The sequence below is a fragment of the Geotrypetes seraphini genome, chromosome 15 (assembly GCF_902459505.1).
Source record: "Geotrypetes seraphini chromosome 15, aGeoSer1.1, whole genome shotgun sequence".
NCBI lineage: Eukaryota > Metazoa > Chordata > Amphibia > Gymnophiona > Dermophiidae > Geotrypetes > Geotrypetes seraphini.
Genome location: NC_047098.1, coordinates 1,922,094 through 1,947,958, shown reverse-complemented (window position 1 = coordinate 1,947,958; position 25,865 = coordinate 1,922,094). Strand labels below are relative to the sequence as shown.

The following is a 25,865-nucleotide window of genomic DNA, read 5'->3' as shown; positions in this document are numbered from 1 at the left end:
TCTACAATGACACCCAGATCCCTTTCTTGAGCACTAAACTCCAAGTTGGACCTTAGCATCTGGTAACGATGATGTGGGTTAATCTTCCCCATGTGCATCACTTTGCATTTGTCCACATTAAATTTCATTTGCCATTTGGACGCCCAGCCTTCCAATTTCCTAAGGTCTTCCTGCAGTTTTTCAGAGTCTGCATGCATTTTAACAACTTCCACCTTCTCTGGGTACATTTAATCAATTAGTGGTGTGGAATGTTTTCAAAAGCCAAGATTATTCAGTTACCCTGGCAGATCTTTTCACAAAGATGCAAAAGTGTGTATCTTTGGGAACTGTAGCCCACCGTAATGCTCTGTGCAATAAGAAGGGGTTTTGTGTTCCCCTTTTCTGCTTCACTTGCCTAGATTGTTTCAGCTGGAGTAATATTCTCTTGTTTCAGGTTTTGACAACACATTTGCAACCACTACAGATGGGCAAGGCAGTTCCATCCCCCGAAGAGGCTCCCCTGAACGTGGACCCGGATCATCTCCCCTGTCGCCGGAGCGCCCTCTTTCTCCCAGCCGCAGCGAGCAGTTGGTGGCAGACATCGACCCTGAGGTGGTGCGTGAGGCATTGCGAGACTTTCTGAAGGAGCTGAGAGATGCGCAGCGGGAACGGGTAATGCTCACTTCTCTTTCTTTACAGATGCATAAATATTCCCTAAACGACTGTACTTTATTTCTCACTGCCACAGTACAAACTACTGCTGCTATTAATTATTTCCATAGCGCTACCAGACGTACGCAGCGCTGTAAAGAGTTACAAAGAAGACAGTCCCTGCTCCAAAGAGCTTATAATCTAAACAGACAAGACAGACAAATGTTGTCATAGATACAGTTAAGGGGAACGGTTAATCTGCTGGCTGGGTTGGTGGGCAGTGAGGCGTAGGGTTAAGGATTGAAGGCTATATCAAAAAGGTGGGGTTTCAGTCTGCTTTTAAACATGGGAAAGGGGATTGGCAGACAAATTTGGGAAATTTATTCCAGTCATAGGGGGCAGCTAGATGAAAGGGATGAAGACTGGAATTGGCAGTGGAGGTTTTGTTTCGGAGTTTGACACACTGACACGGAGCTCAAGAAGTATCTCACTAGTCCCCTGAGGAAGGCTTTTGCCGAAATTGAGATCCTAGTCGGGACCAGTAGAGGTGAGAGAGTTTCTCTTTGTTGGACTTTACTGTGGACTAACAAATGTAGCTTCTTTGGTTGGATTAAGACATCGCAGTTGCCTTTTTATTTTTGTTTTACCGAGGCTTGTTTTGCTCGTTTCTTTCTTCTTGGTTTTATTTACTGTCACCACAGTCAAAACATTTTTCTTCTGCAAACCCATCTCAGGACAATAGTCCATTACCCAGTGCCAAGACAGATTTAAGAGAAGAGCTCAGATGCTCCAGTTAATGAAAATATTTATTCAGAGTGCTTCATCTTTAATTCAGCCTCCAATAGAGCCTCCTACCCTGGTACTTTCACAGAAATCCAGGCAGTTATACCTCAACAATCTTATTCTTGGATTTTGTTGCCTTCAAGATTTACCCAATCAAAAGGAATGGGAATTCCCAGAATGTCACTCTGCAGAGCCTTCTGCAAAAAATGACCTGATTCAACCCAGGGGTGGGCAACTCCAGTCCTCGAGGGCCAGAATCCAGTCGGGTTTTCAGAATTTCCCCAATGAATATGCATGAGATCTATTTGCATGCACTGCTTTCAATGCATATTCAATGCATAGGGAAATCCTGAAAACCCGACTGGATTCCGGCCTTCGAGGATCGGAGTTGCCCACCCCTGATCTAACCGCTGCCTCTCCTCAGTGAACTTAATTATTTTTCAGCTTCCATGATATAGCTACACTGCTTACAATGTAGGATCTCAGTCAGCAGCAGTGGTGATAGATGCATATACGTAGTTCTGCATGGCTCAGAGCATCTGGTCTTCGAGAAGACTTACTGTATTTGATAAGCTAACAGATTAATCTGGCCTGGTATACTTAGTAAAAGAAATTGCACCAGTAGTTGAAACGGATAAGGTTCAAAATAAGAATGAATTGCTATGCATTAATGTTTTTTCCTTGCAAAGTGCTGTAGAAAGTACACTAGTTTCATAAAGCATTTTCCGCATTTGTGGGAAGGATCTGCCCTAGAATTCCCCAGGGGTGTACACATGCTTTCAACCAATCTGTATGTGTGGCTGGGTGAAGGGGTGATGTATGTGTGGACTCCTATATATCTTTTGGAAATGTTCTTAATCATCCCATTATGAAATTACCCACTGGGAGAGTAATTAATGTTGTGTGTAAAAGTAGCCATTAATAAAATATGCACATACACCTACCCACAGACGGGTCATTCTTGTTCTCCCCTCTGCAGCATCCTTTCTCTTACGTGCCATTGCCTTGCCTTGTCTTGTCTTGCATTGGCTAACCAGGCCCTTTCCTGAATTTTTCTTCTATCTCAGGACGAAGGTCGCATGCAGTTGAGCTCCCTCAGCCATCAGCTGGCCGAGATGGAGTCTGAGAAGGACGGCGTTAGCAGTCATCTGGAGCAGCTTCAGAAGTCATTGGCTGAATGTGAAGAAGGTGAGATGAGACCAGGAAATGTACTGAGGTGGAAGTTGGCTCGTTCCCAGTCTTCGGCCTTCCATTCCTTGCTCGTACAGCATTCATGCCCCTTGGTGGGGAAGATGGAAAGATAATTCTCATAGCTTCATGGGGGAACATAAAACAGGCAGCTCCCTGTACAGTCAGTCGCTGAGCAGTTTCAGATTATAATTTTAAAAAATGAAATATTAACCATAAAACCAGTGATATATTATATAGATGTAAACAAGAATATTGTTTGAAAAGCACAAACATAAAAGCATAATAACATTAATTATACAGTGAACATTGAGTAACAGAGAATAAAATGAATAAAAGAACCCCCTCCCTTTATAACTACACAACCATCTTGATGTCTAACACTTACAAACATATAAGCTCCAAAGTATGTATAATCAAACACTGGTTCCAAATGATAGTGATAGGAAGTAAGCTCTTTCCTTTTTTTTTGCTAAAACCCCCCCCAAACGATTAGCAAAAAAAAAAAGGAAAGAGCTTACTTCCTATTAGGAAGTAAGGGTGGAAGGAAGGGTGTTGTGTCATAGTCAGAAGAGTGTTGTGTCATAGACAGAAATTAAATATGATTATCCAAATGATAGTGACCTTCAGTCTGTCCCAGAATGGCAACTCTTATGTTCTTATGACAGGAAAAATTCAACCTGAGATTGCAACGTACCTTCAAAAAAATGGAAACCTAGGGCTTAAGACAAAACCGTACAAGGCACATCAAACCCTGAGACCCTTCTGTATTCCAAGACACTCTACTAAGATCATGCAGAACATCAGGCTCAATCAAAAAGTTACAAGTCCTTTCTCTATTGTTCAATGAAAGCCAAGGGCCAGCCTTGTGTGGTGGCTGGAATCCTATTGAGGGGAACAGATCTAGAGACATCCATTTGGGCAGTGGTGGTGGCTGGGGGTTTCGTTGTCCAAGCTAAGTGGCACATGACCTACGATATCTAGCTGAAGTAGCTTGGTTGATCAAGTCGCTTAGAGATGAATCGTCCAGAGGACATTTCAAGCCTACCAGAGGCCTTCAGGGCAAAGTAGTTAGTTCTATCCAACAATGCTGTGGTAGTGGCCTGTGTAAATAGATAAGACAGTACTGGGCGGACTTCTACAGTCTATGGCCCAGAAATACTGAAGAAAGAAGACAATTTAACCTTGAATATATAATGCATTTAGCTGTTGGGCAGACTGGATGGACTGTTCAGGTCTTTATTTGCTGTCATTTACTACGTTACAAGTCTTTCTCCAACTTCTGACTAAAAAGCAGGTTTTTCCCTCCCCCCTCACCCCCCATTCCCAGGACTACCGCAGAGGGTGTTGAGGGAAGGCTGAAACAGCTTGAAACCAATCCACACAGAGCAACTGAATCTTGGAACTTGAATTCAACATGGCCACAAGATCAGAATTCCCATTGCACCCTCTCTGGTATCTTTTCCTTTTTGTACTGGGCATTGTGGAGATGTTCAACACCTCATGCAATTTCTCTTTCTTAGGTAAGCGCACTATAGATGGGAAACTGAGCAGCGCACAGACTGCTCTCATGCTGCAAGAGGAGACTCTGCGTCGCAATGAAAGGGAGCGCAAGACCACGCTGGACAAGATTACAACCCTGGAACGCAACCTGCAGTCAGCAGACAATGAAAAGAGGGTGACCCAGGTATAAAATATTAGGAAACAGGAAGAAAGCTGCAAGTAGTTGAAGATGCAGGTGTGAGGTAGGCAGTTTTGGAGTGGAAAAGATCCCTGGGAGGAGGTATTGGTAATGGTATTGGTGTGTCAAGGAGACTCTACAATGTGGTGCTTCACCATAAGGCATATAGGGACAGACTTAAAGATCTCAATCTCTATACTTTGGAGGAAAGGAGGGAGAGGGGAGATATGATAGAGACGTTTAAATACTTACGTGGCGTAAATTCGCATGAGTCAAGTCTTTCGTTTGAATGGAAGCTCTGGAATCAGAGGGCATAGGATGAAGTTAAGAGGTGATAGGCTCAGGAGTAATGTAAGGAAATACTTTTTTACAGAAAGGGTGGTAGATGCGTGGAACAGTTTCTGGAAGAGCTGGTGGATAGTCACGTGGGATCTCTTAGAGAGAGGAAGAAATAATGATTACTGCGGATGGGCCATTTGACCTTTATCTGCCCTCGTGTTTCTATGAAGAGGAAGGATATTTAGGATTGAAGTACCTCTGGAAGCTTTTGAAGCAGCAAAGATTAATGAAGCAGGGCATTTCTTGGGTTTTACCATTTCACACTGATTCAACTGCTGTTCCTGCAGCTCAAGTCCTCTTCATCCCCTGATGCATACGCTCGTTTGTGTAGCTCTGGCATTGTGGTACTGGAGAGTTTTTAAAGTGAACCTCTGTTTAGGAGAAGATTGGGAAGATGAAGGCAAACGAGGCAAAACTGGAGAACGACAAACGACGACTGAAAGAAATCCTGGAGGCAGCTGAGAACCGCTGCACCAAGCTGGAGCTGGTCCGCCGCTCGTTGGAAGGGGAGCTACAGCGGGTGAGGTTGGCACTGAACGACCGGGAGACAGAGTCTCAGGCGCTTCAGGAGCGTATCGATGCTCTACAGAGACAGGTACTGTATCTGTGCCTTCTGCAGAGTGCCATGCTATGTTACAATATGCTCCGCTATAAGCAGGCTTATTCACTAAAGATTTTTTTCTTTAGACAGAGAAAGGTAAAATGTTTGTTGCACATCAAGACCATAGTATTTAAGCTGTGCTAATCTGTACCATTGCAGACGTATAGAGAAAAGGCCAGAGATCCATGGAGTCTCACTCTCTTCCGAGTGTCTCTCTAGGTAAAACCAACACCCAGTATCTGCAGTGATAAAAGTTCTTTCCTAACCCCAAGTATAGTAACTGGCACAGAACTATTTTCCCCTAGCATGATTTTTTCCAATGCAACTATTATCAGATCCTGACTAATAATTCTCACCCTGAAACCACCCGTTTCCTTGCAGAAGCTGTTAATCATCTTCTTGCATGGCTCCACCTCTCCTCCCAGAGGGCTGTGCTATAGACCCCCCAGTTTTCACTTCTTCAGACTGGATGGGCCATTTGGGTCTTTATCTGCCGTCATTTACTATGTTACTATGAGTTGAGAAGTTCTCTTCTGATCTGCTCTGATTTATTGTTTTATTTTGTGGGTACTTTCTTCCCAAATTGTGAGGCTTTTGTGCTGCAGAGGGTCCCAGACAGAGACTTGCGTTGAAAAGGTGTGTTACTAGAAGGCATCTCGTACCTATCTAGCCAGCCTGCTTTACCAGTTAAGAAGGCTTGGGGACCGTTCCCCTGGGAGTCTGGCTCGCCCCAGACTTTGTCTGGATCTTGAATGCAGGCTGTGTGAGCCCAGGGTCAGTTCGGAGGGCTGTGAACTCAATTCTGTCGCATAATAATTCTCTGCAAAATCGCTGCAGTGGTGATCAGAAATGTAACTTTTTGCTCTTTCCCTCCCCCCTTTTACTAAACCGTGGTAAAGGTTTCTACCACGGCACAGAGCATTAAATGCTCCAGTGCTGCTCTGACACTCATAGGAATTTGTTTGAGCGTCGGAGCATTTAGTGCTCCGGGCCACGGTAGAAACATAACATAAATTTTTATTTATATACCACAGAAGCCTTTCGGTTCTATGCGGTTTACAAAAGAGATGGTCAGTGAGATACAATAGATAGAATATTGGCATCAATGAGTTAACAATAGTTTCCCATCAGTATTACAAGAATTTTGAGAACAGATGGGTTTTTAATAGCTTAAAAAAATCCTTAAAATTATTACTTTTTACCCTAACCCACTGTTTTCCTTTTTTGTTTCACTTTTCTTTTACGATTGTAGTTCTTCCCCTCTTTTCCTATTGTTTGAAGTTGGACTATATGTCTTAAGTGTTTTAGATTTTATCACATATCCCGATTTTTAATATGTTTTTATGTAAATTTTAGATTGTACACTGCTTAGAAACCTGATTAAGCGGTTTAAATTTTTTTTTTAATAAACTTGAAACTTGATATTCTAACCATTTGGCCCAGTTCAGGATCCCTTAAACCTCTACTAGGGCTTAGTAAAAGAGGGCCTTTATTTATAGACTAATAAGTATGATTGACATTGCTTCTTGTCTCATAATATAGTAAGAAGAAAATGCTTTCAGTGTCTGTATCTGATTGTTGTATACTTTATTCATACGTTTGACACTCTTTGGGTATAATGACATCTTGTTTTCTCTAATTCTTTCAGGGGTTTCCCCCAGATTTTTACAATACCCCATGTTCAGCATGCCACGTTCACATTACCCATTCAACCGTATCCATCAGTGAGCCCTTCCCCCTCCCCCGACAGCCTTCCTGTGAAACCCACACTTCCTTTCTGGACCATTTCCATCGTCTGTTAGCATCTGTCTCCTAACATTCACGTTCTTTCGGAACGTCACTTCCAGTAGTTTTTGTACATTCAGAAATATCGCCGAAGCTTGTCTCCTTCTCTCCACGTAGTGGCATATTGCTATTCTTCCAGAACTCCACTGCAGCATACCCCAAAATTACCAATTTCTCAGGTGTCCCTTGTATACTGTCCATCTCCTTATTCAAGAGCAGGATTTCAAAATCTTTTCAGAAAAGGCGAGGTGTTACTCTTTCACTGCTCTAGTTTTCATGTGGTGGTGAGGTGAAATGATCTAGAACTTGTTTGGACAGTTTGTCTTTCTCTCCTGTTCTAGATCACGGACAGTGAGACGAAGGCGGGTGCTTTGCAGCTTTGTGTGGATCGGCTGAACCTGTCCCTGGCTAAGGCAGAAGACGGCGAGAGTGCGCTGAAGGAGAAAGTGCAAAGCCTGTCAGCATCTCTGTCTGAGACTGGTGCTAGCATGGCAGCCTCCCATGAGAAAGTCCTGCAGCTGCAGAAGACACTGACCGCTAGTGACCATGACCGCCGAGTGCTTCAGGTGAGTGTCAAAGCTCTTGGGAGGATAGGGACCTTGATTTTAATGGAGATCTGTGGGAACCTCTCTTTCCTCCCTGCCCCCAAGAGCTTTCTGCCTGGAGCTTTGCGCTTGCTCATTAGAAATTCACAGACAGCAGTCGGTGGCTCCAGATTCCATTCTGGTGTCATAACATCTGCCTCCCTCTGTCGCAGGAGCGTCTGGATGCAGCCCGACAGGCAGTGTCGGAAGCCAAGAAGCAGAACAGTGCTGTGTTGGATCGGATACAGGAACTGAGAAGCGAACAGGTGGAGGCAGAGCTGAAGCGGACAGAGCTGGAAGGGAAGATCCGCCAGCAGCAGGAGGTGAGGGAGACATGAGACTTGTCTGATTATCTTAAATATTTATTTATTTTAAAAATTTATATCCGCATACAACCTATGCAGTTTACATAAAAAACATGCATAAAAATTTGACAATACAAACATAATTGTTATAAAACTTAATCCTACATAACTTTAGAATAACATCAGAATGCACGAATCCGAATCCTTAACTTATCACAAAGTTACACATCCCATTATGTAAATGTGTCTTCAGTAGTTTCTTAAAGCCTGATCTGGATACACATAACCAGAAGGTTCCAGTGGAAGTGTTCCAAAGCTTTACCTCCCCCCCTACAACCCCCCACCACAGACCACATGGCATCCCCAATCCTTGAATGTACAATTGACCTACTCTTGTTGGAGTTTAATTATGTATTAAGTTTATATTGTAACTAATATTCTCTCATGGTCAGTCCTTTCTGTCGTCAACATTCCCCCTTTTTTATTGTAAACTGATTAGATATTTTACTGTCTAGAGAAAACTGGTTTCCAGGTTTACATTTATTCAAATACCATCACCATTTTGTTCACAGTAAATTCTACCTTCCATAATACGTTGCCTCAAATAACAGACTGTGTCTCTGATTAGTACTTGGATGAGAAATAATTCCTTTAAGCTTAATGAAGAGAAAACTAAATTTCTACATCTTAGCAATAAAATTGTAGTTGATAGTGAATATTATGTATAGTCTGGAAAGATCAATCAAAATTATATAAATAACTCTCGATTATAAGCTGGTTAACATAACATAAATTTTTATTTCTGTATCGCAAAAGCCTTTTGGTTTTATGCACTTTACAAAAAAGACCTACTGACCGTTGTTGGTGAGTAGAAGCAGTTAAGAGTATAATTACATCTGAATGTATCTCACGAAGGATTATAGACTTTCTCTTGGAAAATGTAGTAAGACCTGGGAGGGATAACCTGAACCTTTCTTAAAAGTGGAGGTCTCTTCCACCACATTTTATTATCAGGCCTGGGGAGAAATGCTCCCTTTACCAGACCCCAGCTTCTGTTGAATAAAGTTAAGAACATAGGAATAGCCAAACTGAGTCAGACCAAGGCTCCGTCTAACCCAAACAGTGGCCAATCCAGGTCACAAATACCTAGCACAATCCCAAATAGTATAGTAAGAACATTCCATGCTACTGACGTCAGGGATAAGCACAAGTGATTTTTCCCATGTTTGACTTAATAGTAGATTACGGGCTTTTCCTCCAAGAACTTGTCCAAACTTTTTAAAATCCCAGATACACTAATGAGTAATGAGTTCCGGAGCTTAAAAAAAATATTTCCCTCTCTTTGTTTGTTCTTTCAAAAAGTACAAAGATGACGAAGTTACGAGGTAATACTTTTAAAACAATCTATTCACATTTCCCTGTTCCTAGCCGGGATTTTGAAGACCCCTATCATATCTCCTCTCCAGCCCTAACCTTTTAAGTCCTTTTGCATATGAGAGGATTTCAGGAATTACTAAAGACTCAATTATTTAATAGGCCGACATTATAATGATCTTACTTTTTCTCTTACTTTAACCATGTTTCCATTTGATTTTCATGCTTCTTATTTGCATGGTTTGCCCTTTTATCTTGTTCAATTTTATTGTAATGTTTGTACTTTTACTCTGATCAATTTTATTGAAATGTATGCATCGCTTTTTATTGAATTTTATTGTGATTTTCATTGAAAATGTATGTATGGCTTTTTCTCATGCTGTGAGCTGCTTAGAACCTCCCCGGTATGGCGGCATCTAAATAAAATTATTATTATTATTCCATCACCTTAATAATTCTTTGAATCTTTACTGCTGGCAGGTCCCCCCTCCCTCTCCTAGTGACATGCATCCCTAGCAGCAGAGCCATGATGCCAGCAATAAAACACAGGGGAATCACTGCTGTGTTCCTCCTTCCCTGCATGCCCCAAACATCTACCCCTTCACGTCTTCAACCATGAAAAAATGCCTCTTGTTATCACCATTGTCTGAAGAATTGTCTCATCCCAAAGCCCAGCTTCAGACAGGCTTGGACCTCTTGCAGCATGGAGCCAAGGGCAATTGCCATGTTTGCACTCCCCTAACGCTGGCCCTGTTTGTACCTTGATTTGCAAGTAATAAAAAAGATATCCAGAGCCCCTAGTGCCTTAACATCCATAAGAAAATGAATGCCAATGTAGATCGATGGCTCCTTGGAAGAACTTCACATAGTACTTGGTTAGCCATGGTACTGGTAGAGGAAGCTGAATTATTTGATGCCTTGAACTAACACAGCTGTCTAGAGATGAGATATATGTGGTTTCACACTGACTTTTGTCAGATCTGTGTATGTATCAGCTATAGAAAAGCATATTAGTCCAAATAAAGGCAGAAGATAGCATCCATCTCTTATCTGTAGCCAGTGAGTTACTTCCAACTGTAGCTGCCACACTCCTCTGCGATGAGGATTTCTTATCACTGCTCTTTCTCTCTTTTGGGGTGCAGTTGCTGCGTCAGCATCAGGAGAGTGAAGGGGCATCCCTACGGAGCCTTCAGAAACTGCAAGAGGAGAAGCAACTTTTGCAAGAGCGTCTGAGCAGCCTGCAACGGGCCGTGGCCCAGCTGGAAAATGAGAAGCGAGAGATCGAACGCTCCTCCCTGCGACTTGAGAAGGACAAGACAGCGCTGAGGAAAACACTTGACAAGGTTAAATGAAGGGATGGGGCAGAGGTAGAAGCAAAGACAGGCCCACCCAACCGCTGTCTAAGTTATTTTTCAGATCATCGTTGCAATATGGAGTTATGGTTCCCCAAACGCTGAAGGTAGAAAGATAGGGCAATTGGCTACCAATCGGAGCTCAAGGACTTGAATAGGCAAAAGATTTTGGGAGTGGTGCTGTTTCCAAGAGACCAAAGGTTCCCCGAGCCCAGAAGCCCCCTTCTTGTCAGTTTCCTGAAGAGTTAAACCCTTCTTTCTCCCAGGGGGACAGGAGGCGGCTTTCCCAGGTCTGCATGGCTAGTAATGGTTGTGGCCTTTTCTTTCAGCAACTTGTCGAAACCCTTCATAAGCACAGAGAAGACATTTAAAGAGGAGATTTAATTGGACTGTACAGTACATATAGGTGGTTAGTTTTGAAGTCCTTTTCATGATTTGAAACTGACATTTAGACATGCATATTGCACCCCTTTTAAATCCCGCTTTCAGAAAGCCAGGATACGTGTGTCCAAATCATGAATTCTTGCATAAGGCAGTGGAGGTGCGATCTTGGCGTATTGTGGATAGGTCTAAAAATACTCATGCATTCCTCATTTCAGAAGGGAATGCCTGTTATGTGGTCTGAGAGCAATGTCGGGATTTACAGGTGGCCCCAGGGACATTTAGGTTACTTAGAGATGCTGCACTCTAGAAAAGGGATGAGCTTAGGCCACCCCCTTAAGAGATAAGAATAGCCTTACTGGATCAGACCAGTGGTCCATCAAGCCCAGTAGCCCGTTCTCACGGTGGCCAATCCAGGTCCTTAGTACCTGGCCAAAACCCAAGGTGTACCAACATTCCAGAATCCCAAAGAGTAACAAAAGATTCCAGAACCCCAAAGAGTAGCAACATTCCATGCTACCGATCCAGGGCAAGCAGTGGCTTCTCCCATGTCTTTCTCATTAACTGACTATGGACTTTTCCTCCAGGAACTTGTCCAAATCTTTCTTTAAACCAGCTACGCTATCTGCTCTTACCACAACCTTGTGTTCCTCTCCCCCTGCCCAAAAGCAATGCTAGGAAATGATACAGGCTCTTTCGCAGTTTGAGGAGTCATAAATTTCTGGAATGGCAGACATAGACATCTATGTTTTGAAACCACAACATGCATAGGGCAGGTGCCCGGCACATGGATATCTGTGTTGCCTCTATCAATAATGTACATGTCGATATTTGTAAAGTAGGGGCTGCCGTCATATATGGTCATCCATTTCTGCATACATCTTAGAAGGAGCACTATAAACTTAAAACCACTATATAAACTGCCTGAAGGAGCTCAGAACCATGAGATGGTATAATGAACAAGACCAGGGTAAAACCCTGATTAGTGTTTCAAATGTCTATCATTGCTCTCTTTTGGAGTTGTTTATAAAGTTGTTTCATATTGTGTAAAAAAAAAAAAAAAATTTAAATAGAAGTGCAAAAGTGTTTCACTAATTCACAACAGCTTTCTTATATTTTAAACTTTGAACTTAGTCTTTTTGAAAAAACTCAAGGTAAAATAAAAGTTATCTTTCTGAAGCAGAATCTTATCTTGCTAAAGCCGGGTCTGATGCATTTCGCCAAGACGGCTTCCTCAGAGAACCCGCTTCAACAAGTTGACAATCAAAAAGAGAACTGTTCGGGTGAAAGTATCCAAAGAAGATACTGAGCAGGAAAAATGCTGGGTAGAAACAAAAGGCAAAAAACAGGAGTTCAAGGAACAGGAGAAATTGGTGAACAAAGGCAAGGGCAATCAGCAAGGGCTCGGGAGATGCTGGATATCATGAGGAGGGGGTAGAGAGATAGGGGAGGTGCTGGATCATGGGGGTGGGGTGGAAGAGAGGAGATGCTGGACCATAGACCCACCTGCCGCAACAAGCCACAGGACGAGAGGCAGGAAGAGAGAAGACACGTCAAACTCCCTAGACTTTTCAGTGATCTGAAAGTCTGACTATCCCTGCACCACCAAATCATTCCTGTTAGTGTGCAGGTTCTCTGGAATTTGCCTAGATGTACAAGCAGGCCAACCTTTTTTAGTTATTTAATTGCAGAACTTGCCCCTATAAAGCTTGAAAGGTTAAATCTCTAGACCTGCCATTGCAATACCCCCACTTTATGATATGTAGGGCTGGCACAAGCCTATGTTTCTAAAATCTCATTCTTCTCAGGGGCTTTCTTTTCCTTATCTATTCATGACCGTATGCAATGTTCTCCCTGTGAAGATGTTTGCCAAAGTGAATGTTGACCCCTGCCATTCCTTGACATTTTTTTCTTCTTTGTGCGGCTGTGTCTGGCAGGTGGAACGTGAAAAGCTTAAAACCACCGAAGACTCTGTGCGACTGTCTGTGGAGAAGGGCCGCCTGGATCGCTCGCTGACAACTGTGGAACAGGAGCTGGTGGAGGCACAGAGGCAGATTCAGCAGTTAGAGGTACTGGACATACCTTGGATATTAACTTGATCTGGAGTAGAGTTTTCAAATAAAGTTATAGCTTTTCTTTGTCCACGAGAGGCTAAATCATATCTCCATTCCCACTTCCAAAGGGAGAGCAGAACCATGGGCCAGATTGGAGAGAGGAGAGACCACTCTGTTCTGTCTGCAAGGAGTCATGAGACTAGGCTATCTTCAAAATAAGGGCAGAGCTGTGATCTCTTTCACATGCCTGTCCTTGAGATGTCCCTAGTCGCTCTATTTTTCTTTACATATAGAAGAGTAATCACAAAGAATACCTAGCAATACTGGAATAGCTGACGGACATTACTTCATAGTTCCTAAGTGTGTGTGTGTGGATATATATAAAATTTGTATAAATATATATATGTGTTTTAGACAGATATAGGGATTGTTTGGGAGGAGGGAAAATGGGGGTGGGATCCATACAGCAAGGTCATCCTGCCATCTTTCATCTACTCCATGTGTTGGAAAAGCAATAATGCATTAAAATTGAGATTTTCTGAAATTTCAACACAAAGAACCCCTAACACACCCTCTCACTTCTTCACTCCCATCAATACACGTGAACCTCCACCTTCCCCTCTTATTGTACCCACCAAACCAATCAACTTCAATGACCGGTATTTTTCCCTGTAAATAAAATTGCACACTCTTGTATATTCCTGTCAACTTCAATGACTTGTACTCTCCAAAAATTGTTAATTCCAATGTTATCTTCGTTTGTAATCTTAATTAATTGCTGTGAACAGCCTAGAACTCTCTGGGTATGGCGGTATACAAAAACATAAGAAACGCCTTCGCCGGATCAGACCTAGGTCCATCTAGTCCAGCGATCCGCACATGCGGAGGCCCAGTTAGGTGCTCCTTATTGGAGACCCGGATTTCCCGTATCCCCCGATGTGATTTGCAAGAAGGTGTGAATCCAACTTGCGCTTGAAACCCAGAACAGTAGTCTCCAAAGTTATTATTATTATTATTAATCCAATTTTCTGCTCCTCCTGGACCAAATGGTGCTTAAGTACCCATTTTTTCAGCTTGAAATGCTTACAGACCTTCACCCTGGCCTAAAAGGATGATATGGTGTTGCCACCCCCTACTTGCCCATAGCCCTGCAACTGCCTCACATCTGGAGCTGGAACTGTAACAAAGAATTCATTTGATTTCACTTCCTTTAGGGTGAATGGTGAATAAACATGTTTGCAGAATCCTAGCAGCAGCGGTACTGTGTGATTTAAGGGTTTAAAATTTGGATTCCTTGTACAAAGAAAAGAACTGGCATTTCCCCCAACCCTCCACACAGAAATTACAGAATCCAGAACAGTTTTCCCATCCAAAGAAAAGGAGCCTCTCTAGGGCAGCGCTTCAAATCATGGGCCAAAGACTTTAACTCTTTGCTCAAGAAAACTGTGCCGAGTCTTTCAAGGTCTTTTCCTAGAAAGGGTTGTGGTTTAAACTAACATCTATTAACATTTTTTCTCATGACACACGGCTACGTGTTCACCACAGTAAAACGTATAAGCATCTGCTGACCACATTATCTCTTTGTGGAGTCTTGGAATCACAGTGCGCTGGAGCCTTTGTGTAAGTTGCAGATCCCAGAACACCAGCCCTTCGTACTAGAGAATTTCCCCATCAGCTTTTCCCTGTCTCTGCCCCAATTCCTGTTAGCTCAGCCTTAACTGCACAACCTCGAACACTTATGATGTTATTCAGACATTAAAAAAGTACTTCATAGAAAAATAAATCTATGATTTTAAAGTGTTTGAGGCTTGCGGAGATGAGGACAGAGCTTGCAGGAATTGGGTAGGAAAAGAACTCACCGGAATGGGAAAATGAGTTCCCGCAGGGACAGGGAAAAATTTATCCCCGTGTCATTCTCTACTTCATACTAAGACTCTGCAAACACACTTAAACTAGTGGCCAAGACTTAATAATAATTTTTTATTTTTTGTATACCGCTATACCAAAAGTTCAAAGCGGTTCACAACAGAAAAGATACATTCAGTCAATGTATATAAGGCTTATTCACTAAACTTACCAATCCTCTAAGGATGGTCGCAAAACCAGTTTTACTGGTTTTGCAATCATTCCTATTCCCTGACCTGATCCACTAAATGGCCCACCGCCTACTTAACGATCCGATCCAATCCACCCATGCAAATAAGTAAAACCCCATGCAAAATAGCCAAGCGATTGATTCACTAACAGTTGCTTGGCTGTTTTGCATCGGGTTTTACCATTGTAAAACCTGCCTGGGTTTTTTTTTCCTTTTTTTTTAATGGCACTGATATTTTGCATGTATTACACACGCAAAATTTTTTTAAAGGTGTGCCCTCTCCCTCCCCGAACCCACAAAAAATGCCCACTGATGCCTGCCACCGCAAACACATGACAGGAGGGATGCCAACTCCCTCCTGCCTTTGGTGCTCCCTCCACGCGATCCAAAATATGGCAAGAGGGATGACTACTCCTCCCCCCTCCATCCCCCCCCCCAAAAAAAAAGCAGGAGGGATGCCCACTCCCTCCTACCACCAGACGTGGACGCCTCCTTCCCCGTTCCCATCCACCTCCCTGTACCTGTAAAAAAAAGTTGGGAACAAGAGGGGTGCTCAGTCCCTCCTGCTCTGGAGGCCTCGATCCCAAACTGCGGGCCTTGGGCCATGCCCCAGTGCATCATGTGAGCAACAACTTCTAAGAACCAACAGATTTGCAAATATTTTTGTGAGCGACCGCTCCTAGAACGTATGAACGATTGCTCACATGCTCCGCTTAGAGGGAAAATAGGTCATGGGCCTTGCAACTAATTCAGGGCGTGCTTTATTGAATACCGTCAGGCGCCCAATTACTGCATTTAGAAGCTGACATTCGCACCTGCCATAGAGCAAGCATAAGTGCTGACGCCTGAGTTTCGATGCCTAATTGCTGACTTCTGCTATGTATCCTGCAATGCTTTAGGAGTACAAATTTGCTCTCTAGATTTTGGACCCCTAACCTTTAGCTGCCTTTATAAAATTGCTCCTTTGGTCACCAGAACTATCCCCTTGTAATCCCAAAGTCTCCCTCTTGTCCTTGTATGAAGTATGAGCTTTGTGCCTACGATTACTCAGAGCCTACTCTGGACCTCTGCAGTGATCAGGGCCACCTGCCATATCCCGCCCACTTCCTGTTAGCCAGAGTAAGCTTTGATCTGAGTGGTTGGCTCATTGGCTTCTCTCTTTTGATTGGGCTGCTGTACCTTGAAGGAGGAGTTAAGCAGGGTTAGAAGGATGATCACATACAGTCTGGTGAGTGATTCTCTGGGTTTGGGGCTTGTGAAAGATGTCGTAACTGTGATCTTAAGAGATAGAAGAGAATTTCTAGCGGATCTCTTCCCGCCCTCAGTCCTCTCTGATCTGATACCAAGAAGTCTAATACTGTCATTGCATTTAACTTTTCCCACAGAACATTTAAGACTGGTTGTAACAATACTGTCAAGGTAGCAGAGTTTGGTGTTTTATATTCTGTTGGAACATTCTTTTCATTTAACCTTGACAGATTTTTTTTTTTTTTTTTTTGGGTGGGGGGGGGGGTGAGGGTTGGCCTGGCAGTCCCTCCTGCTGCTTTATGCTTCAACCTGTACTAAGGTTACAGCACGATGAGTAGCATTCATGACCTGTGTGTTTCCCCCTCCGTGACCATTTCTCTTCTAGCCCTGCCAGGGCGCAGTGAAAGTCCTCGGCCAGGACCATAGAGCACAGCTTCCTTTAGCCCCTGGTATGCATGTACCTTGACCAGGACCAATAGGTGCCACTGTGATGCTATGAAGGCAGTGCTCGTAGCCCCAGGGCTTGAAGAGAGCTCTGCAATTGCCTATCTTAACTACTTTCCATGCTAGGACAGCAGAAAAAAAACTTAGATATATACTCAATTCTATTGCCATGAAATTGTGATTCTTATACACTTCCTCTCTCCCTCTCAGGCCCAGATAGCAGATATGGAACAGACACATTCACAGAGTTTAATTGAAACTGCTGCCCGCCACCGTCAGGATCTCCAACAGGAGATAGAGCGACTGCGGGCATCACAAGGACAGGCTGAGCGCACAATGGATGCACGTGAAAGAGCACACAGGCAGCGTGTGAAAGGGCTGGAGGAACAGGTGAGACACACTTTCACCTTAGGAAGTTAAAAAACCACAGGCTCGTAATGTTGTATTGTAGATTAATAACTGGATAAAGGATGGGAAAGAGAAAGTTGGAATAAAATGGGACCAATTCTCTTCAACATTGTAGAAAAAGGAGCAAAGAATAAAAGTGAACTGTACAAATGACACGGCTCTATTCTAAATGAATGATATCTGCATTCTATCTATAATAATAAAACGCTAAGCGAACATGCGCACTCTAACCACATGTTCCCTAAGTCCTGATCTGTCGGGCTGTGGCGGTAGGAGTGCGCATGCGCGCCAGACAAACCTCCCTACTCTCCACCTCGCGCCGCTGCGACTGAGGATAGCCGCCATGGCAACTTCAAAATTTAAAAAAGCCCGGGCTTCACCCCGAGAAATGAGAACTGCCGCGCGCACACAGACAGGGAGGCAGGTAATTCAGGTAATCGCGAGCTTTTCCTGCCCCTCTCCAGCTTCGGGAAGGGATCGGGACAAATCTCGCACAGCGGCAACCCAGGATTACCTCTCATCCGGCAACGCAGAGAGAGTTCCCCCCACCCCCACACGCCAGGGCGCAGCACACCGATGACATCAGAGGGGAGCTGTCAACCACTGCGGCTGTCGCCTGCAGGGGGTCTAGGAGTGCGTACGCCTCAACTTTTCCCTCTTTTATTCCAGTCCTTGCAGGTTCCACGGTCCGGCCGAACTAGGAAGCATGGGGAGTGGCTCCAGCCTGCCCTTCTGATGCCAGTCGTAAGATGCAAACCGAAATAAATAAACTCTGCCCTTGCCCTAGCACCGTTTCTACCATGGAGGTGAGGCTGCCCATTTCCCTCCCTTAGTGCCAGGGTGGTGAAGTAAGACCTTTTTAAAGCTGCAGGGGGGGACAGAAATGCTGCTGTATAGGGGGCAGGGAGAAAGACAGATAGTGGGAGGGAGACAGAAAGAAAGACAGACATATATTCTAGCAGGGGGGAGGTAAAACAAAGGGAGAAGGGCTGCTGCTGGATAAGGAGAGCAGTGAAGGAGTGGTGGTGGACACAGGGGAGGTAAAAGGAAGGGAGAATGGACAGGTGGAGCAAGCAAGGGGTGGTGGTGGACAGCCAAGGAAAAAGAAAGACAGAAATATAGAAAGCGGCTAAGGAGAGAGAGAGAAAGAAATAAAGACAGACACACATACATATATTCTAGCACCCGTTAATGTAACGGGCTATAAGACTAGTTTAAAAATAATAATAGCTGTATTTATATCCCGTCATACCTTTTCAGTTCAAGATGGTATACAGTAAAGTAGAAATACAATTTAAAGTATTCACTCTTTAACTCCCCCCCCCCCCGGGTGCAAACCTTGGAAATAAAGCCATTCCTTGCTTCCCTGGGTCTCCCCCACAGATTGTGCAGCCCAGTCAACATTCTAAGATATCTGAGAACTGCCCCTCTGACATGGGAGGTTAGTTCTACCTGCTGTAAGGAGGCTTAACTGCAAGATCAGTGAGGGACTGTTCTTAGGGACACCCTTGCAAAGTGGAAAGGAACCCAGGACAGGAGGAGGAAATCAAACTGAGGAAAAATCCCCATGTGCTATAGTTCTCTAGAATTCCCTCCCATCCCAGACTGCAAAGGTAAAAGTGTTGGGGGTTTTAGGGGTTTTTTTGGCGAAGACTCAGACCTGAGTATTCTAATTAGAGCCAGGCCTAGATTAATGCATGATTATACTGTAGACGCCTGAGAAGAGAGGAGAAACAATTCAAAGTCCCGAGTCTGTGATTGAAACAAACTGCTATTTGTTTTTGTTCAGCCATAAAATTTCCTTTTCATTTACACTGACTGGGACAGGCTGGGAGCCCTCACAGACAGTTTGCCAGCCTCATTACCACAAAGGCATGCACAATCTCTCTCTCTTTGATTGTGCAGATGGGACTTTCCAACTCGCCTTTTCTTCCCATTTTGATTCCTACGATCAGTGCTTTGTCCAGCTTCTCCATTTGCATTGGGGTCTATAGATTGGCAATCAAAAAACCAAAACAGAACCTCTTAAGGAACTAGACACTTAGCAGAATCTTATGCATATGAAGATACTAAATATTACTGGTTACTGTATTTTTTGCTCCTTAAGATGCACCTGACCATAAGACGCACCCTAAATTTAGAGGAAGAAAACAAGAAAAAATCCCATTCTGAACAAAATTCTCCCTGCTAGGCTTTATACCCAACCCCACACTCCTTGCCAAGCTCTGAACCCTGCTCCCCCTCCCTTCCAGGCTCTGTACCCTGTCCCCCCTCTGTAGTGGTAGGCCAGGACAAGGCAGGCAGGGACAGGACAAAGGGCAGACAGGCCTAGTGGCTGGCAGGCAGGTAGGGACAGGGCACAGGGCAGGCAGGTCTAGTAGCTGGCAGTCAGGGACAGAACACAAGGCAGGCAGGGCTAGTAGCTGGCAGGGACAGGGAAGGCAGGGCTAGTGCCTGGCAGACAGAGCCCCCCACCCTGTGGCAGGCAGGCAGGCCCGCCCCCCCATACCTTTTAAAAAATTCTGCCATCACTCCTGCAAGAACTGGCGGCAGCCATTCACAGAGCAGAGTGAGACCAGGCAGGAACGCGAAAAGCTCGCGCCTTCCTCGTGCTCTACTCTGACGCTGCCGTAAGAGTTCGGGAGACAGCTGAGGGAAGGGCAGGAACACTGATTTTTTAAAAGGTACAGGGGGGTATTCGCTCCATAAGACGCACTCTTATTTCCACCCACTTTTTTGGGGGAAAAAGTGCATCTTATGGAGCTAAAAATACGGTATATTAGTCTAAGAGGGGTATAAGAAGGGGTTTCAGGATCATAATGTTAACATTGTTGCCATCAGGTTTCAGCTTCATTACATAAGAACATAATAGCCTTACTGGGTCAGCCAATGGTCCATCAAGCCCAGTAGCTCGTTCTCACGGTATCCAATCCAGGTCCCTAGAATCTGGCCAAATCCCAAAGAGTAGCAACATTCCATGCTACCGATCCAGGGCAAGCAATGACTTCCCCCATGTCTTAATAACAGGTTTGGACAAATTCCTGGAGGAAAAGTCTATAGTCTTTCTTAAAACCAGCTACGCTATCTGCTCTTACCACAACTTTTGACAATGCTTTCCAGAGCTTAACTATTTTCCGAGTGAAAAAATATTTCCTCCTATTGGTTTTAAAAGTATTTCCCTGCAGTTTCATCGAGTGTCCCTTAGTCTTTGCAATTTTTGACAGAGTGAAAATTCGATCCACTTATACCTGTTCTACTCCACTCAGGATTTTGTAGACTTCAATCATATCTCCCCTCAGACATCTCTTTTTTCCAAGCTGTAAATATCTATGCATCGCTAATAAACCCCAGAAGGAGTTCAATGCAATTTACAGGTTAAGTTACTGGACCTATCCAGGAATTACAGTCTTGAATTTGGGATCATAATCAAGAATCACAAATTTACATTAGGGGTCAAGACATCACGCTATGGGAGTTTATATAGTTTGTCTGTCATGTTTGGTGGGATCCTTGTTAGGGATGTGGGATTTCTGAATCTTTGCTAGATGCATCATTTAGCTTGGATGACACATTTTATGAACAGGTAGGTTTCCGGATCTTTACAAAAGCTTTTGTAGGAGAGAGAAGTTTTTAGTTGTGTTGGAAGAGTTCTACCATTTTGGAAAAGTTATAGAATATAGTGTTGTATTTGATTCTTTTGGGGTTTGGAAATCTCAGTCTTAAGCAGTTGCTAATCAGGATATAATTTTTGTTCAATTATATAGGCTGTAAACCAACCAGCAACCATCATTGATCCACTCAAAATAGTATAAAAACATAAGTGTTCAATTTCAAGTGGATCAATGATGATGATATAGGATATTCCTCCTTTGGGCCTATAGATGTCAAACACTTATCTACATCTTCTCTCAGGGTTTCTGCAGCTGGAATTGTGCTTTTAGCAGGTTTTTGGGTCTCACTGCATCTTGTTAGGTAGAAACCCTAACAAGACGCAGCGAGACCCAGAAACCTTCAAGCACTTATCTATATCATTTGTCTGATTACACTTAGAAAGATACTATTTGCTGAATAAAAGCCTTTCTTTTACAGATCTCAGCCTTGAAGGATCAGCTGCAACAGGAGATGCGGAGGTGTCAGCCTCATTATTCTCACTCCTCCATCTTCTCAGGAAACTAATACCACCCTCCCCGCACTAGGATGAGTCCTGCCCTCAGCTTTCTTTGCTGCTCAGTTTTTTTTACATTGGTTTTCTTAGAGGTATAATATCTATTTTTACATGGAATCATAAATGAACGATGAAATAGATCTAACCTTGTAGCACTGTGTGTAGCTCCATGAGGTTGCCATGCAGGAACCCAATGCATTTAGCTTCAGAGACAAAGAGCCACAGAGCAAGGGAGTCTCTGGATCATAAGGACACTTAGCTTTGGAGTTTCAGCTCGTGTTTCAAAATGTTCTGAGAGCCACAAAGCTGGGGGACTTGAAAAACCAGGACTGACTCCCCTTTCCTTCTGCCCTCCAGGGGGAGGCTATAGGTTAATCCTGAACTGTCTGTACATGCCGATTAGTTGTACATTCACAAGGTCAAACCATCTTCATCAGGGAGCAAACAGATCAAAACTAATGTTCTGCTTTTACTTAGATCCAGCTCAGCTGGGGCCGCACTAGTCAGTGTGTGAAACTGAGCTTGTGCTCCAAGGATCTGAAGCCCATTCTCGTCCCTGATGAAGGCTCGTTCATATCAGCAGGACCAACCATGCACTCCAGGGATTAGGAGGCCCGAGGCTCTTGGGCCACATGGGGTTCCCAACCTCACGCTCAGAATCACAGTATGAACTGGTGCTACTAAGCCTCGGTTTCTATGGCTGCTAATACTGTGTAACTTATGCAGACACCATGTTCCAGAGTAAAGCGGCATTGGAGAGGCAGGCAGGCTTCACGGGAATCCTGCTTCAAGCTCCGAGTCCCAGTGCGTTCCTGGAGCTGCTGTAAATAACATCCCACCAGCTCAGTTTCCTTTTTAGAAGAGGCTTATAGTTTGCTTTTATTTTTTGCTATCTTTTTCTCTTTATATCTTGGGGTGCCTGCATGAAGGATCCGTAGCTGCTGCCACTGGGGGGGGGCTAAAAAAAGCAGCAGGATACACCTTTGCAGCAAGTATTAAAAGGGAAATGTGAAAACCAGTATTAGTTACGCCAGCCGAGGATACTGTGAATGTCTCTCCCTTCTAATGTGAACAGGCTGGGGTGTAATCAGAGTAACAAAAGAGTCTTAGTAGAGCTGCGTTGGGGTTTGCTTTAACCCTTTATTTGGCATTGTTGTCTTCTACGGCTCTTAGGAGCGATTCGTTCAACATCAAGTTACATAAAACAGCCGTACCACTATCTGCCAATTAAAGGGTTAAAAGAAAGACCTGTGAGCAGCCTCTGTTTTTATGTCTGGCTGTAGCTGATGATAATTAATTTTGCAAATGACCATGTGGAGGATCTGCCATCTTTCCTGCTGCAATGTCATTACTAACAAGCGTGACTTTCAAAAGGGAACGTCTCGTCTCTGCTATGATGTTGCTTTGACTTGGCTTCCTGGCTCACTTGTTTTTGCAGCCCGTTGAGCCTGGGCCTGGAGCTCTACTGCTGCCTCAGCAAAATCTGCTCCTGAGTAGAGGTCTGCACAGGAACGGGGATTGTGGGAGTCCCGCGGGAATCCCCCCTAACCCACAGGACTCCCACAGGGACTCCCCTCTAGCCAACGGGACTCCCACGGGGATGGAAGGCTTTGGAAGCAGGGTTCGTCCATATAATAGAATGGACACGTCAGCCTTAGTAAAAGAGGGGGTTTATAAGTTAATTACCTGAACAGAAAACAAAAAAAGGGTTCCACCAAAGAGATTCCACAAGGAAAACAGCAAAAGAAACTGTGGAATTGATGATCCTGTTAGAAGTAATTGCTGCTTTTTATGGGGACGGGCGGGGATGGAAGTAATTTCTTGCGGGGATGGGTGGGATTTCTGTCCCTGTGCAACTCTCTACTCCTGAGGAGATGACCTGCCCCCTGAGAGAAGTTTTTCTTGGGGAGTGCCAAGTTACACAGGTCCAGGAAGGGAGGGAGGGGGTTCTAGGCTGTCTGGATTTTTTATTTTTTCAGCCCTACTCGGGAATTGTACGTACCAGACTCCTCTGAAGTATAAGTTCAAAATGAGTCATGGCCAAGAAAGTCTCCCTCCTGGCACTAAGTAACTTGGTAGCTCTATTGAGTTTGGGGCATGTCCTGACAAATGTGAACCTCACTCCCATATCATAGGGCAAATAATCTGTCTCTCAGATGGTAGGTATTATGTCAGTACTTGCAGTGGTGGAATAGGTTGGGACAATTATCGATGGCCTTCCCCTGAATGATGGTGTGAGATCAACCATCTATTTCTTGGACACATTGTTTAGCAATATGGTTATCCCAGGTAAACTAATGTGGTAACGTACCCTACAGCTACGTGGCTGAAGCCCCCTAAAACAGTGCCATTGCCAAAGTCTCTCTGGGGGAATCTTTGTAAGGATTTTGTAAACTAGTTTTCTCTGTGTGCAGTGTTTTAATGTGCAGATGACCTAATTTTGTAGAAAGGACCCTGTCTCAAACACTAATTCTATTAAAGTTTTACATTTTAGGATTAAGTATAATGGAGGAGATTGTGTAAAATTAGCTTTGCACAGTGGAATATGTGAAAAGAAAGTTATTTACCTCTAAATTGTAGCTTTCTTTGCTATATATGGTCAATGTTTTATGATCTTCTGGAGAAGGCAAATGCCAAGAAACTGTCACAGAAGTGGTGGTCAGGACTTGTACTTGTTTTTTCATCATCTTTATCTCCCCCCCCCCCTTACTGCCCACTCTATGACATGAAGCTATGCCTTGACCATCCTTATTTTCAAAGAAATAAAACAGAAGATAAACCGTAAAGACAATGAAACACTTTCAAATTAAAAATTCAGCAGGAAAGTTCATGGCCACAGTGTTTTGGAATCAGGAAGGTGTTGTAATGACTTATTGTCTTACAAGAGGCCAAATAGTTAATGCAGAACATTAACTTGCTGCACCGATTAAAGGAGGCATTGAAGGAAAAAAGGAGAGGGAAACTGCACCTAGGAGGTCTCTTTTTTCAAGACAATGCACCTGCTCACAAGTCTGAAAAAGCGATGGATGTTTTGACGAAGTTGGGGTTTCAGTGCTTAGACCATCCACCCTACTCACCAGGCCTTGCGCCATCTGACTAGTTTCTGTTTCCAAACCTTAAAAAGTGTTTGAAAGGGTGACAATTTTCAAGTGATTCGGAGGCAATTGCAGAAGTGGAGCAGTATTTCAGGGATCAGATCCCAAGAGTATTTTTGGAAGGGTTACAGAAACTTCAGACAAGATGTGCCAAGTGTGTTGAACTTAGGAGTGAATATGTCATTTCCTTTCTGGTTGGGCTGAGACTTTTCAGTATGCCTAAATGAGGCCTTGGCAACTCATCAGTCAAGCACTCCTGCACTAGATCTTGCAGGACCTCATGAGTCTAGATTCCTAGAGGCTCATCACCTATAGCAAGGGTACTCAAAGCTGTCCTGGTGGTGCACAGGCCAGGCAGAGTTTTAGACTATTACTTTCTCATGCATAGTCACGATGAATATCCTAAAAACCCAAGTAGCCTGTGGATCCCAGCCTACAGCACTCTTGCCTCCTAGGCAGTGTACAGATATTTTCTCAGTTAACAAGTCTGGTTTGCAGTAGACTCCTAATGTCTCATGAATAGTCCAGAGGGAGATCCTGAAAACCTGCCCTTCACTGACTCTGAAGACCGAGGATCTAGAGCAGAGCTTCTCAACCTGTTCCGTGAGGGAGTACACAACCAAATTTACAAGATATGCATAAGGCAGAGCCATGAGATCGATTTGCTGCCTTGGCTTTAGTGGAAATGAAACATGGAATGTGAAACTACTTTTAAATCCAGGGTAAGGCTATCTTCAAAGCAAATGCAAAGAGCCACAGTCTTTCTTACCACTTTCTTCTACTTGTTTTTGTACCAAAAAAATATTCATACAGAAAATGTAAAGAGAATGTCAGATTATACAAAAATGTGAAGCCTCTAGCACTCCTGGGGACACAAGAACTGATTAAGACGCCTGGCTACTCTACCAGCAAAGAGATGACCTACACCATGGGGGAACCATGCAGACAAGAAAATTGGTATGTGTAAATAAGCAAAAGAGGGGACCCAGATTCTCTATGACGTGGGACAAGCAAGACTACTAGTTCATAGGCTGTTTGTGAAATGGGGGTACTGAGGAGAAACCTGGGGTTAGGGTTAACAGCATGTTCATTTCCCCCACCTATATGGACAGGACGAGAGGAAGCAAAGGGTAGTTGTCCATTCTGCTTTGATGCCACAGTTACTGCTGTCTTGAGAGGCTGAAAGGCAAACACAGTTTCAAGAGGGGAGGATGTAGTGCTAGTTACCGCTTTCTTTTTCAGTTTCCCCATCATCCCTTTTGAGTAGAACCTAGTGATACACCCTCCTTACTAGCAGGATTATGGATACAGCTGAGGAATTCACCTCTCCCCTACCCTTAGCACTCTTTGGGG

The 25,865-nt window shown here is 43.8% G+C and overlaps 1 protein-coding gene across 7 annotated transcripts in view; it reads left to right on the top strand.

Moving 5' to 3' along the window:
• CROCC (ciliary rootlet coiled-coil, rootletin) overlaps nucleotides 1-23,032 on the top strand; it is a 94,946-nt gene extending 71,914 nt beyond the window's left edge. For 4 of the 7 annotated variants that reach the window (XM_033922292.1, XM_033922295.1, XM_033922291.1 and 1 more), the window contains 11 exons: nucleotides 434-651; nucleotides 2,481-2,601; nucleotides 4,125-4,288; nucleotides 5,001-5,216; nucleotides 7,349-7,573; nucleotides 7,765-7,914; nucleotides 10,413-10,613; nucleotides 12,941-13,072; nucleotides 17,055-17,234; nucleotides 17,922-18,058; nucleotides 21,342-23,032. In XM_033922292.1, coding sequence (XP_033778183.1) covers nucleotides 434-651; nucleotides 2,481-2,601; nucleotides 4,125-4,288; nucleotides 5,001-5,216; nucleotides 7,349-7,573; nucleotides 7,765-7,914; nucleotides 10,413-10,613; nucleotides 12,941-13,072; nucleotides 17,055-17,234; nucleotides 17,922-18,017 — 1,703 coding nt within the window. In that variant the 3' untranslated portion in view covers nucleotides 18,018-18,058; nucleotides 21,342-23,032. Of the gene's footprint in view, nucleotides 1-433; nucleotides 652-2,480; nucleotides 2,602-4,124; nucleotides 4,289-4,908; nucleotides 5,217-7,348; nucleotides 7,574-7,764; nucleotides 7,915-10,412; nucleotides 10,614-12,940; nucleotides 13,073-17,054; nucleotides 17,235-17,921; nucleotides 18,059-21,341 lie in introns of those variants that run through there. The other 3 variants (XR_004537123.1, XM_033922293.1, XM_033922296.1) reach the window with 3 other exon arrangements.
• The last annotated feature ends 2,833 nt before the right edge of the window (nucleotides 23,033-25,865 follow it).